Source organism: Helicoverpa zea, chromosome 1 (genome assembly GCF_022581195.2).
Source record: "Helicoverpa zea isolate HzStark_Cry1AcR chromosome 1, ilHelZeax1.1, whole genome shotgun sequence".
Lineage (NCBI taxonomy): Eukaryota > Metazoa > Arthropoda > Insecta > Lepidoptera > Noctuidae > Helicoverpa > Helicoverpa zea.
The window spans coordinates 7,451,296-7,466,820 of NC_061452.1; the positions used below are offsets into that span (position 1 = coordinate 7,451,296).

Genomic DNA, 15,525 nt, shown 5'->3' on the forward strand with positions numbered 1-15,525 from the left:
CGGCAGCGTAGCGACGTAGTCGCGGTAGTACTGTCCGCGGCTGCACATCGCGTCGCGACCGGCTCCTTCGGAGTCGCGGCGTCTCACACCCGGGCGCGAGGAGGGCCACTGCGCGCGCACCCTCCTCGCCGACCAATGGCGCCGCGGGGGTGGGACCGCGCGTAAGACGCACGGAAGTATATGCGAAGGCCTATGTACAGATGATAGCGGACAGGTGGTTTCGCGGCCGTAATTAGGCTTCTGATAACTTATTGCTACATAAATATGCTTAAACGCTGGACGATTAAGATAGCGCCCGAAACCATGTTGAAGTAGCGACCCTGCTCCCGGTTATTTTACCTGCCAATTTACCGTTCTGCTATGTTATGTACTTATAGGGTAAATTGTAATATTACTGGATACTTTTTAAGATACTGCTGTAAGAGTCAGCTTAACTTGTAACAACCGACTTAACTTTATTCCTAAATTCTGACACAGTTTAAAGCTATTAACAACAAAATTTGCATAAATGTTTGAAATTACAGTTTGAGAACTTTAACCCTGATTTTGACAATTTCAAACTTTAAAGCATGGATACTCCAAGGATGTTTTTCGAGGAATTCTATCGATGTTTGAGAACAGAAACTTCGCCACAAAAAGTCAACTAAATATTTAGCCATGAAACTACACCATAAGTGGCTATAGATTTAGAAACTCGGTCAGATTTTCTTTCCATACCTACTAATGTAAGGATAACTGAGCTCATAACTATCAAGCAGAAAGCACTGAACTGCTGACTTAGTGACAAAAGAACTTTATACGAAAGCAAACAAAATCATTCCTGCTTACACATTTTTACAGCATTTTTATTTACGTTTAAAACTAAGCCATGCGCTGTTGATTACAAAAATATTTCTCTATGTATAATTTATTCAGCAACATCATCTACATACATACAGGACGTAAAAAAATACTAAACTGATTTTCTACTTACCTTATTTTGAGGTCAAAATATAATAAGTATTAAACCTATATCCTTCTTATATTTTTTTTATTTACACAGCAGTATGTATGAATACTCATGTGGCGGTCACATAATTAAAGACACCGCCTGATTCGCAGCAAAAATGTTTAACTCCTCATAACATAAGAACCTCCTAAATAAGAAAAGTTTGGAAAAACAATGCAATAGTAGTAAGAATGACTCTTTGATCGGGCAACACGGTTTTGGTTTAGCCATTGCAAATTCAATAGAAAAAAAATATAGTAATGGGTGTAAATCACTCCTTGTAATACACTGGTACTCAGCTGCATCCGGTTAGATTGGAAGCCGACCCCATCATAGTTGAGAAAAGGCTCGGGAGATGATGAGGAGTTGAAAAACATAATAATGACAAGTCGTACATGGAAAATCTATTTTTACACAGTTTTTAATGAAGCATGGATGAAAATTCTCATAGCGACTTGTACAAGACTGACCGCTTGCACGATTAAAGATTCCGTAGACCTAAAAAAAATAGAACCAAATATTCATACGCATTTCAATATTTAACTATGGTGTAGGGAAATGTTATTCTAGAAAGTTAACTTCAATAATATTAATAGACTTACTTTGTATTTCTTTCTCGGAGCAAATGGTGTGTCTTTAATTATACGAGGCCAGGCCTCGTTATGGTTATACCGTATTAGTTTTAAGATTTCGTAATGCTTTCTTATAAAAAAAATCCCAGGCAATCTGAAAAAAGGAATACAGATGAAATGCCCGTGCTACGCCTGCTGGTAACTTAATTTTCGAACAGTGTCTTTAAATTATATGAGCGCCACTGTAAGTGGGTAACTAACTACTGTTTAGTAATATAACAAAAATTAAATGGGCATGTGATGCGGAGGAACGAGAGTCATGTTGTGAGGAAGGTTTTGAGCAAGAACGTGGACAGATATAGGGGAAGAGGACGTCCAAAGAAACGATGGATGGATTGTGAAAGTTATGGTTAGAAAGAATGTTACTTGCGTGATGACGACAGATAAAAGAGTATGGAAGAAGAAAACATGCTGCGACGACCCCAAATAACATTGAGGTAAGGGCAGGAGAATGATGAGTCATTAAACAAAAGACACAGGTGTAAGGGGTAACCACACAGGTAACGAAGTCAGGTTAAACCGATATATAATCAATTATTATTGCTATTATAATTGATTATATATCGATTATAATAGCAATAATATAATCGATATATTTATTTAATTATTTATATTTGTAATTTTTCTTTTAGATTTCTTCGCTTTCGGTTATTTTATATTTCGGTTAATGTCGTATGTAAGTTCCTGACCTACATCGTTTCATAACCGCCATGATGATGATTAGGTGGTACATACATACCTGACTTAACACAGCTCTTTAGGCACGCTAATAACGTCCAAACTATCTAAGATCGTTTAGGTACGTGAAGTGGTTCCTGAAAGCCACTGAAAGTCCCACCTATAGCGCCCTGTAACCGTAGTGCCCGCTTACAACGGGTAGCGAACACAGAGATTGGGGGAAGAAGATTGTCGCTATTTTTGCTTTCCCAATAAATCTCTTTTCGGTATGAGAACGAATAGGCACAAGACGTTGTAGGGAAATAATGGGAATAATGATATAGATATACTACATTTTGAAAGGATGTAAATGCGGTAAGTTTAATAATCCGCACGTGTGCGGTACCTACTACCAAAAATAAATAAAAGCCTATTTAAATACTTTTTCCGAAGGTGACAAAGTTTTTTTTTTTAGTTTTCCATGTCCAAATTCTGTAATATTTCCGATATTCCTCGCCTTATGTTTGGAAGACAACAGACTATTTTTTTATTTATTTAAATGATTCACTATGCAGCAGTAAGTATATTTGGCCGCGTCGTATCTAAAGATTCCACTTCACAACTATAATTTAAAGATATTTTTCGAAACAAAAAACCTGAACGAAGAAATTATTGCTACCTTTATTTTGTTTCTTTCCTGGACTTTTTAAGCTAACCCAGCGATGGTTAGGCAAAGTCACTCTTCAAATCAGCATTATATTCATGAAATAAATTTCAAAAGTTTTTTTTAAATTTTGAACTCCAAATAGGTACCGATGAATTCAGTGCTTGTAAAAAATAATGGTTGAAAGGATAGGTTTTTTTATTCGAACCAATTTACTGTTTGGTGTAATTAAATACGGAGTTGTAACATTTGTAATATTTACTTTAAAAAAACATACTGGCCGAATTGAGAACCTCCTTCTTTTTGGGAAGTTGGTCAAGAAATACAATTTTTCTTGAGCACTTTATCTTTCTTTTCGGGGCCGGATCCAGCGATCTCAGCGCCCCCATTTTCCACCTAATTAATTAAAAATCAGTTTTTTTTTTATTTTATTGACTATGTTTTTTAAATAATCTTTTTTTCGTAATAAACATTATACTTTTTTTACTAGACATGTTTGTTCTACTGACACAAAAGTATTATCAAACATACAACTTGCTGAAAAAAATCAGGGCCAGTATTTTTAATGTTTTTTTTTCACAACGTGTACCTAGTTGCCTAGTTGTTGTAAATTGCTACTAAATAAATATCGCGGCACTTTCTCACACGGTCGGTTAGCCCTATGGTAAGCTATTTATTAGTTTGTGCCATAAAAACTACATACACTTTACATCATCATCATCATCATCATCATCTCAGCCATAGGACGTCCACTGCTGAACAGGCCTCCCCTTTGATCTCCAGAGATACCTGTTGGAAGCGACCTGCATCCAGCCTCTTCCGGCGACCTTTATAAGGTCGTCTGTCCACCTCGTTGGTGGACGTCTTACGCTGCGCTTGCTAGTCCGTAGTCTCCACTCCAGCACTTTTCGGCCCCATCGGCCAACGGCGAGCAATATGGCCTGCCCATTGCCACTTCAACTTGCTAATCCGGTGGGCTATATCGGTGACTTTGGTTCGGCTACGGATCTCCTCTTTTCGGATTCGATCACGTAGAGAAACACCGAGCATAGCCCTCTCCATAGCTCCGTTGAGCGACTTTGAGCTTTGAGATCAGACCGATAGTGAGAGACCACGATTCGGTGCCGTAAGTCATCACTGGTAACACACATTGGTTGAAGACTTTCGTCTTGAGGCACTGAGGTATGTCGGACGAAAAGACACTGCATAGTTTCCCGAACGCTGCCCAGCCGAGTTGGATTCGGCGGTTGACCTCTTTCTCGAAGTTGGACCTACCTAATTGGACTACTTGTCCTAGGTAGATATATGAGTCAACAACTTCGAGTACCGAGCTTCCAACAGAGACTGGGGTGGGCTCAACATGGACATTTGACATAATTTTCGTCTTGTCCATGTTCATTTTCAGGCCCAGTTGATGTTGATGCCAAGTCCTTGCCATTCCAGGAGCTTGAAGGCGTCTTCCATTGCGGCGGTAAACAGTTTCGGGGAGATAACGTCCCCCTGTCTTACGCCTCTTTTCAATGGAATCGGCTTCGTGCTATGCTCCTGTACTCGCACCGACATGGTGGCGTTATCATACAAACACTTCAACACCTTGATGTACCGATAGTCAATATGGCATCGTTGGAGTGACTCAAGTACCGCCCATGTTTCCACCGAATCGAAGGCTTTCTCATAGTCCACAAACGCTAAGCATAACACTTTACATATACTTTTAAATACGTTTTATAATACAGACCACTGCCAACAAGCATGCTTATCACACAAATGTTGACCATACCGGGAATCGAATACACGACCATCGACCATCAGTCCGGCATGATGTCAAAATTAAAAGTAGCTATGTAGCTGTAACTACAACGCGTAAAAGGAAAGACATTCGGAAGTCAAAAAGTTGGCAAATGATCCTGTCCATAGAAGACGACCCACTGACCATTCCATTTGATCGAAGAACATCCTATATATTGTAGGTAAGCGTCGGTTATAAAAAACAATGTCACCGTTAATTTCATTAAGGTAAAAGTTCACGGACAACATAATTGTCAGTTTTCTTAAAACGACTGTTTATTATGAATTTCTACCTTAATTTTCAAAGTAAACAGTTATTTTAAGAAAAATGGATGTTGATGTTGTCGTCACCACCCGTGTGCAAGGGAGTGAAAACACTGTCACGTTAGAAAACCATTTTTTGGGATCATAAACATTCTAAAGGTGCTAGTTGGAATCATGCTACCGACTGTCACTCCAGCACAAATTAAACCTTTTGCGCCGCGCAGCGATACCTCAGCCTTGACAACAGACCCTCTCATAAAGCTGGTCAGCGTCTATTATGATGGCTGCCAATCCATTGACTTATAACTACTATCTCGATGCCCCAATCCAATAAAGACCATATTATAGACTGAAAAACATACTTTTTAAAGTGATGGATATATATTTCGGAACACACTCTTGACGCATTGTCATTTTACGTGTTTTGTCAAGTTTGACTTTGACGTTTGTCTTTGTTTGATTGATTGGCGCACAGCAAAACTAAAATAAAACTTTTGTTTCGATCTGCTCCGATGCATCTGTGATAATCACTGACAAATTATGAGTCTCCTATGAATATGAAACAAATAAAATTTTATAAAATAAACTATTATTTAGGTAAAAGATGAATAAGTTGGTTCGGTGACGACGTGACGAAAAACTTCGGAAATCGGAACGCACTAGCACTAGCAGTCAATGTCATGTCATGTCAGTGATTTCCTTAGATAAGTAAACAGCCAAGAATAATGTTTATCGATGTTTTCTTTTGATATTTATACGTAGTACTAATACTTCTATCAAAATGGATCAAAGTAATCGCCAAAGGAGAAATGATTTAGATATAGATAGCTTTCGGAGTGACGAACCAGGATTTGACAGAGCTCGAATGAGAAGACAGTCTGGTGGCTTCGTGGATTTAGGCAATGAATCACAATATGGCTCAGGTGGACATCAAGCTTCAGGAGCTAATGAAATTTTTGCAGATATACAGGTAAACAATATTTTACTAAAATAAATCACTGGTTTGGATGTGATGACATACTTTCGCTTTCCCAAGTAATATCAGTAATAAGCAAAGTACCTGGTTATATTGCTGCTGCCTAAGTTACTTTCAATGGGTTCTATAGAGCCCTAAATTTTATATGAATACGGAATACCATTTCACAAGTACCATCCTTGTTTACGTTATGATGGAGTGAAAATAGTTATAAATATGCATCAACTTTTTCTCATTAGAAAATTATCATCTTGATTTGTATTTGCCACCTTAAGACTCCAGCTTCTCATGCCATTGTCTACAACATATTAATATGTGGAACATTTTAAGAATCAGTACATTTGTACGTACTATTGGTAATATCTGTAAGGAAGTAGTTATCTTATCATTTGCAAATATCTCCATATTAACAATACTTGATAAATGAAGAGTTTCTATTGTTTATGATAATTGATTTTTAATCATATTTCAGGGTGATGTACCGTGGTGGAAATCAAACTTTTTTATATCCCAGCCTGTGCTTTTTGGTACTTGGGATGGAGTATTTACATCATGCCTTATAAATATTTTTGGAGTTATTGTATTTCTAAGATCTGGATGGATTGTTGGACAAGCAGGCTTGGTCAATGCAATATTTATAGTACTTTTTACAGGTAATTTATCAGATTCTAAAATTTTGAAACCAGTACTTATGTGTATATTTATAGTCTTGTACTAAAACAATTTAAAAATATCTATATTCTTCCAATGAAAAACCACATTTGTTGTGGATGTCATATGTACAGTATATTTTATCTATGTATAAGAAGTAGATCGCTTTGGATCCGGAATTGTTCACTTTGTTATTACTTAACATGCCTGATAATTCTAAATAGCATCTCAAAGACAATTCTTTTTTTTCCAGTTTTTGTAGCTTTGATCTCAGTGTTGTCTGCAGTGGGAATCTGTGAAAGATGCAGAATAGAAAGTGGTGGTGTGTACTTTTTGCTGGCACACACGTTAGGTTCCCGAATGGGAGGAGCTCTTGGCATGATATACTGTTTTGGTCAGGTAATACCTAATACACAATCAGAACACTTACAAAAAACTGAAATATTATAAATCTTTGAAATGATTGGTACCTTAACCAGATATTATGACCTCTCTGAAATCATATAAGTTTTGTTTAAAAATTGTGTTTACACCCGATACAGAAGAGAAAGAAAAATCTTAACACCCCATTCAAAATCACAAAAAAAAGATCTACACTTAATCTACATTAAATCCTTTTTTCAGGCTGTAGGTTGTGCCTTAAACGTTTTTGGTTTTGGTGAATCTATGGCTGGATTTGTAGTCGAAGATCCACTCAGTGATACCCACAAATGGGCCTCCAGAGGGTTTGCCATAGCTGCGGTATTGCTGCTTGGCACCATTAATGTAGCTGGAGTGAAATGGGTGGTCAAATTACAATTTGCACTGTTAATGATCATCATGTTAGCTGCACTTGACTTCTTTGTTGGATCATTCACAACAGTACCTACAGATGAAAAACGTAAGTGATAATTATATTATCTCAATATGATTTGCATAATTTATATCTTATTATTTTGTAAATTTTGCAGTTCAGCTAGAATTTAAAGGGTGGCTCAGTGGAGTAGCAGCAAATAATACATGGCCCGCTTACCAAGATGGTTACACTTGGTTCAAATGCTTTGGAGTTTTCTTCCCCACCATCACTGGTATATTAGCAGGAATCAACATGAGTGGAGATTTGAAAAATCCCTCTGTAAATATACCCAATGGCTCTTTAGCAGCTATTGGCACTGGGTGAGCTAATTTATTTCCCAAATCTCTAAGAAAATGTAATTCTAATGAACTTATGTGATATGACAACTATAAATTTTTTTCCAGGACATTTTTATATTTAATGTTTATAATAACTCTAGCAGCGACTGTGACCAGGGAGGGTTTGCTTCAAAACCTGTCCATTACAGCAGATATATCGGCTGTGACTGTTCTATTACTAGCTGGTCTCTATGTCAGTTCAATGAGTTCGTGTCTGGGTGCCATGTATGGCACACCCAGGGTTTTACAAAGCATTGCGAATGAGAAAGTCATTCCAGGACTGGAATTTCTTGGAAATGGGGTAAGTGGTACATATACCGAAAATGAGTGTTTTATTGAGCACAAGTAAAAAGTAGTTTTTACCACATCAAAGTATGGTTATTTTTTAATAAAATCTATGCTAAAAGGAATGAGATCTTAATTTGTTTTGAAATAGATGTGTGCCTTGAATATACCACCAAAATCGCTATTAAGATTAAGCTAACTAATAATGGTGCTTCTTTTAAAATCCTTTTGTTATTTCCAGAGAGGGCCCAACAAAGTGCCAATATACTCAATGGTGGTAGTAGCTGTGGTGACTGTAACATTCATCATCATTGGAGACATCAATCAACTTGCACCCATTGTCACTATGCCGTTTCTAATCACTTATGCTTGCATTGATTATTCCTATTTTGCTCTCGCTCAGACTTTTGATTTGCAACATAGACGCGAAATGAGGTATGTTTTGTTTTTTATTCAGAGTCCATTCATTGCATGCCCCAATGCCAACTGTCTCCAATCTTTATAGATAGATACACTGTTTGTCTTAATTTTTGCTGTTACAATAAAACGATGTGTTTTAACATATTGCCAATTCATTATGTATCTGGCATGTGATACTTAGTAACAAGAATCCGAAATAAGATACACATAATTATTATTAGAGGAACACCAGTCAGAAAAAGTGGGGACGCGTCGTTAGGGCAGCTCGTCCAATTTAAATGCCGTGTGGTATGCATTACCTAAAATTTATAAGATTTTTTAAAGAAAAGTTGTGATTGGAGGAGTTGTTCTTTGACTTCAAATTATAATAATCTTAGATTTTTACCTGAATAAAGATAATTATTATTTTTTTAGATATCAAGGTAGTTCCCAACGAGACACCCAAGTTTACGGGGCTACTGGCAGCGACCTTGATTTGTTATTCCCGGAAAGAATCAGGCATAAGAATGTTGGGGTAAGTTCTACACCCGCTCCTAATACCAGATATTCAAACACAAACCAATTGATTGCCGTATTTTCAAACCTATTAAATATTTAGTCTTGTAATTACAATAAAGTTAATTTCTTCCAGGATTTCACACCATCGCCGACTGATTCCGCCATCATGAATGGACGAACGTCTAACGGAGATGTTCGACGGCCGAGCATTAGCGTTCATTCTAAAAACAAGAACTGGTACTCGCATCTATGTAATAGATGGTTGTCCTTGGTTGGGGTATGTATTAATTTATGTCACCTGTGTAAACTGACTGATTACACAAACAAATCAGGTGTATCTGATTAACTGCGGTTTTCAATACCCGATTTATCCATCGTGTTACGATAAAAGATTGAAATGTTTCATTATTTATATGTAATTACAGGTAGGAATTAAATTACTGCTCATGTTCCTCGTACACTGGGGCTATGCCCTTGGTTGCCTCAGTATCTTGTGGTTGTTCTGGCTTTACATTGGTGCGGCTAATCCTGCCCTAAAGCCTGGACGCGCCTCAGAGTTCCGTTTTTTCCACTGGCTGAAGATTTCTTTCCTACAGTTAATTGGGTAAGTCATAATACATCCGCCGCTCGTTACTCATCATTTATCTCAATCAATTCACTTTTCTTATTAATAAATTAATGTTCTGTACTTAGAAAACGGCCTTTAGAGTATGAACAGTTGGTTGTGACGCCGGTGCATGGAGATATATCCGTAGAACAGGAAAGATTGAACGACGACAACGAGGACTTTGCTTCTCGACGGCGGTACCACCAGTCTACTGCATTACAAAGCCATCTCGTCAATGTCGACAGTTAAATTATGTTCTTCGAAATATAAGACATAATGAAAATAACCATGTAAACTTATCAATATCTGACGTTAAACGCAAAAATGATCAATTACATCACAGCATCTCCTTTGGTTAAGCTATCTTGAATCAATATTGATTTATTAAGCACAGTTATTATAAAAACAAAACCACATTAACCTTTTACAATGCTATGGATACGTCATAGAATATAGGATTTGTTATTCTGTGATCTTTTTATTCTCGCATTTATTTTTCGTCTTTTTATACATTTAAAAGTTTATAATTTTTAAAGTCAAAGTACATGTAAATTATTAAATCAGAAATAGTAATTTTAATTTTGAAACGTATTTAGGTATTTCTGATAGTAACTAAATTAATTTACATAAAAAGTATTATAGGTACATATATTTCTTATAACTAACAACTGAAAAACATGCAAATAAAACTTAACAATTGTAAGCTTTGGCTAATTTATACAAGTTTGGACTGATTTTGAATGAATGTACATAATATATACTTATTTGTCTTCAGTAAATGTGTAATATACCTATTAAGAATTAACATTAAGATATTAATAATAAATTATATATTTCATGCATAACTTTTTTAATGTGAAAACGAATTAGAAATTGAAATAAATTATTTTTTTATATTGTGAAAGCATTTTCAATTTATCTAAGATCTAAGGGGGAGGCCTATGTTCAGCAGTGGACGTCCTATGGCTGAGATGATGATGATGATTTTCAATTTCATTAATAATTTCTTTCTTTAGGCACTTATTCCAAGTATTTTATTCACTTGCAAAATTCCATGTCATTTAATTCAGTAATTAAAGAAAGACAATTATAATACTGACGAAGCATCGAAAACCTACATAATCCGACCAAGTTCGAAGGCCTCTGCCTCGAATTTTGCGGGCAGCGGGGCGGCAGCGGCGGCGGCGCGGCAGCGGGGCGGGCAACGCATACCTGTTCTCGAAACTAGCGGGCAGATCGCGCGGCACTATAGCAGTGTAGTGTTGTGTTCTGTTGTTTTTGCTGTTCCATATGGGTGTCCTCTCAAAGATGGCCGAAATAATTAGCTCTTGCACGTCCGAAGACATTTTGATACGTCACAAAAAAAATGTAAAACACTATGCCTACAATGCAGACGCCCAACGCGGGCGGTCACCGCTTGACTGGAGCGCACCGCTCGTTGCCCGCCGCCGCGCCGCTGTATTCGAGGGCCGGTCCATTTAATTATACGCGTAAGATCCTGCCGCTCCCGCGCCGCCGCCGCCGCCGCCCCGCTGCCCGCAAAATTCGAGGCAGAGACCGAATAGCTACAAAAAAGCGGCGGTATAAACAAATTAAAAACAAAGTATGTAATGCTACGTTCACACGCGCGCCGCGCAGCCCGGCGGGCTGCCTGGCGTGCAGCCCGTCGCGGGTAGGCGTACATTCAAGCTGTTCACACGCGCGCCGTCGTGTCAGTCAGTGCAAGAATGGCGAGCAGCGTAGATCTCGGTGTTGTTGCTGTCATAGCCTTTGGCTTAACTTATTTTTATTGGAAAAAGAATCAAAATTATGAACGACGTTAACCATTCCGCCATGTTGTAATCTCCGATTGTAGCGACTTTCTTAGAATAGAACGTTTAATCGTCACGAAAGCGCAGGAGAGACTGACTGCCCGCGCGCGTGTAAACAGTCGCCGGGCGGCCGCACATTCATCCTTTGAACTTTGCCAAAAAACCGACACACGACCGATCCGCGGCAATCACGGGCACGGGCGCGTTCACGGGCTCGGGCGTACCGTTTACACGCTCGTGAACGTGACTGTGCCCGTTGAATGTCGATTTGAACGCGCGCGTGTGAACGTACCATAAAAATCTACAGCTCTCTATGTAAGCGCTTTATAGGTATGAAAACTAGCTAATGGCCAAACGTTCGCGTAGCGGAAACTTGAATTTCTCCGAAGTTTATGCATGCACTGATTTCATTCATACATAAATAATTATACACAAATACACACTAATTTTTGGACACATCTCTTTTCTTCTAAAGTCTATGGATTAAAAAAAGTTCCGCCAGGGCAACGTTCGCCCAGCGGAATCAGTTTTTGGTGAATTTCTCCACAATGGCTGCATACACATTTTTTTTTTACCATACACAATTATAGGACGTCTTACACTAATTATCTGCATACTTAAAATCTTTAAATTCAACAACATTCCGCTGCGCGAACGCACACTTACAAATATACTGTTTTTAACTTCGTCTAAGTGGTCTAAGTGTCATCTCGAACGCAATTAAGTATTTTCTTATAAAATTTTAATATCTCTAGTCTTTGAAATAGTGCCAACTTTAAGTGAATTGCCATTAAAAAATAACTAAAACGCGTAAGGATTTCCGATGTCCTGTATAAAAATTTGGTGTTCCAATCAATTTCAATGGTTTACCATTTCTTGTAATATGATACCTAGACATTGATGTGATTGAATACTTCTTATGGATTAAGAACGAAAATTTAGAGTTGAATAATGGAAAGGACACTTCAGGAAAAAAAATACATGTTAAACAGGCCGTTTTCCCGCGGCTACTTTGTAGGTTTCCTACTGGAAATTAGCCATGGAAAATGATTGGGTAAGAATTATAAGGACTTCTAGAGGTCAAGAAGATTGGGATTACCAAAATCAAGTTATCCAGTTTGTACGAAGCATTAAAATCTCAAGTTAACTAAACTATTCACCATTTTAAGAAACCGCAAACAAATCTATAAAACAAAAATTAGTTAAATTATTATATAGTCTATGGTCTGCTAGCTTTCTGTTTTTTTGTCTGTAGTTAATTATTTATTCTACATAGTCTATGGATTGATTGACGAAAACGATTATTGTTGAATTGTGTTGTAATGCGTCAAAAAATCGCTTCCCAAAGCTTAATTTATCTGAATTCATATTAGTTTTAGGAAAAAAATAAACATTTACAATGGCAGATGATTTAAGGAATTATAAACTGCAACTTCAACAGGTTAATGATAGCGCTAATCGATTAAAATTTGATGAGTTCGTGTGTTACAACTGCATGAGGTTAATGTTTTATTTTTTTCAGGTAGAAGCAGCGTTGCTCACTGATGGTGAGAACGAGGAGTTGCTGAAACTAAAGGCTGACTTGGAAGAAGTAATAGAGTTGACACAAGATCTTATAAAAACTCAAGATGGTGACTCCAAAGTCCCTAATATTCATGGTTCTAGTAATGATCATGATGTTACAGCGTCCCTGTTGGCGGCCGAGGATGATGAAAGCGCTCACAAATACCTTTCAAATTGGCAAGTCGGAGAACGGTGCCTGGCTAAATGGAGATCAGATGGACAGTGAGTTGTTTTTACCAACATGTTCTTTGTTTGAAACCAACACAACAAATTCGTTTTTATCAAATGATATTTACATTTACCAAGCATAAGCCTGTCATTTGATGCAGAAAAAGAATTTAAAAAGCCAAAAATAATGTTTGTTTATGGTATAATCATATGTTTATGTACATACCTATAATAATTGGCATAGTAAATATTCTAAAACATGCTAGACAACTATAGGTTTATATGTAACATGCTTTTGGTTTTAACTCTTTATTATTCCTGCCAAAGCATGCACCACAGGCATTAAAGGTAACAAAAGTATTATATCAACTGATAGGGCCCATAATTCAAGTTTGCAATCAATGTGTTGCTGTCCACACATACACTAGTGATAATGATTCAAATTCCTATGGAACTTATTTCTCATCCAGGTGTGCGAAGCAATTCAGTGTACAATTATTTTTTTATGTTATGGGTTTTATCCTTGTGAATACTGCAAACTCAACTCAAACAAAATCTCTTGTGTCTCTTGTACATCTATACACCCACAAACTATGGGCTATAGCACTCCATATTTACCGTTTTACAGTCAAACAATATTTTTTTATTTATTAATATAAAGTTGTACAAATACCTACTCATCACTTATTTTCAACAGTGTTCCTGTAATCTAAATATTTATATATTCACGTTCTTTTACAGATTTTATGAAGCACTCATTGAAGATGTTACTGAGGATACTTTGAAAGTAAAGTTTGATGGTTATGCAACTGCAGAAGTAGTTTCAATTAATGATGTGAAGGTAATACCGGGTAGCAGTCTGAAGAGACCTCATAGTGGAGATGAAAGCAAGTAAGTCACACAACTGATTCATATATTTGCAGACATAAAATGCTTAAAGTATGTACATGAAGCTGAATGTTACGTTATTTCATTTACAAGACAATTGTTTCTTGTTACAGACATGGCAAAGGCTACAATAGAGAATACCTTAAAAAGAAAAAGCAGAAAAAGCAGCAAAGGTTTAAACAGATTGAAGAGGAAAGAGAAACTGAAAAGAATAAATGGCTCAATTTCCACACCAAGGCAGCCAAGAAACCTGGTGTAAGGACAAAAAGCATATTTGCTTCACCTGATAATTTGACTGGTAGAGTTGGCATTGGGACTTGTGGCATATCAGGAAAACCCATGACTGAGTATACTCCAGGAGAAAAATGGAAGAAAGGAGGATAATACTATCTGTTAATTTAGTTTAAGTTAGTCATATTTAATCTTAAAACCTTCTGTAATTCGTAGATATACATAAAATCAATATGTGTGACTTTATGTACAAAAATATGTAAATTTCAATTGTACACACATTAAAGCATTCTATGCTTCAGCTTATGAAATAATGTTATAGTGAAAAAACAGCTATTTGACAACTTCTGTTGCCTTGATTAGACCTATGAGATGTTCTCTATCTATGACTAACAGAAATGGTAATTTCTTCAGAAGACCATCAATCAACTGATCCAATATTCTTGGTGATTTTTATGCATTAATGAAATAAATAAATAAAGTTGTTGAACTCAATCACTGTTGATTTTTAAGATGATTCACAGTCGCCCACACAAAATGTAGTATGTTTGTTATACCAGGTGACAACGCAATGCATAATAGTGCTGTGTGAATCCTTCTGGTTAAAATAGATTTGTGGTGACTATCGCGTGTGTTAGTCACAGTGCATTTTTAAAATTGAGGTCATGGTGTATTTACGCATTATTCAAATCCATTTTAGCTGATATAAAAGCATCCTCGCAACTCGCCACAGGCATTTCTTATTATTACGCCATCCATGTTGTATCTTACGATCCTCAATTAGCTTCATTACACCATGCCAGATGATGAAATGTTATCTTTATCGAGAATGTACCTACAATAATTTCTTATAAATAAATAATAATATTAGTAGAATTATTTCTTTGCTCCATCTCATGCGAACTCTTGGTTTTCCAGCCTTGGTGGACGCGGGCAAGAAGGCACTTGCCCCCCGCGCAACATTCAAGGCTGGTTGTGGTGGATAGTATCTGATAGTAGGATTAGGGGGTGATGAGTGTGTGGGAGGTGACGATGGTATTGATGGTGATGATGCTCTTGAGGGTGTGTAAGAGATGGTACTAGGACTAAATGGTTCTATTGGAGTGTCTGTACGGTCTGTAGGTCTGTCACCATCGTCACTGATATCGGCTGTAGTATCTTTGTCGGTGGGAGCCCGCCTGTTCAACTCCTCACCGCTGACGGTTCGCATGCTGTGACACCCAGCGTCAGCTCCAGGTGTGCCCCGGCGATCGCCCCCGGG

General features: G+C 37.3%; 2 protein-coding genes across 2 annotated transcripts; both read left to right on the forward strand.

Moving 5' to 3' along the window:
• The first annotated feature begins 5,662 nt into the window (after positions 1-5,662).
• On the forward strand, positions 5,663-10,502 carry LOC124632202 (solute carrier family 12 member 8). The gene is made up of 11 exons (XM_047166932.1): positions 5,663-5,963; positions 6,442-6,622; positions 6,874-7,019; positions 7,245-7,500; positions 7,571-7,775; positions 7,860-8,094; positions 8,320-8,513; positions 8,913-9,012; positions 9,130-9,273; positions 9,422-9,600; positions 9,690-10,502. The coding sequence occupies exons 1-11, from the start codon at positions 5,775-5,777 to the stop codon at positions 9,850-9,852; spliced, it is 1,992 nt and encodes a 663-aa protein (XP_047022888.1). The 5' UTR covers positions 5,663-5,774; the 3' UTR covers positions 9,853-10,502.
• A 2,189-nt stretch (positions 10,503-12,691) lies between these two features.
• Positions 12,692-15,140, forward strand: LOC124632831 (survival of motor neuron-related-splicing factor 30). The gene is made up of 4 exons (XM_047167810.1): positions 12,692-12,855; positions 12,937-13,199; positions 13,887-14,036; positions 14,147-15,140. The coding sequence occupies exons 1-4, from the start codon at positions 12,814-12,816 to the stop codon at positions 14,415-14,417; spliced, it is 726 nt and encodes a 241-aa protein (XP_047023766.1). The 5' UTR covers positions 12,692-12,813; the 3' UTR covers positions 14,418-15,140.
• The last annotated feature ends 385 nt before the right edge of the window (positions 15,141-15,525 follow it).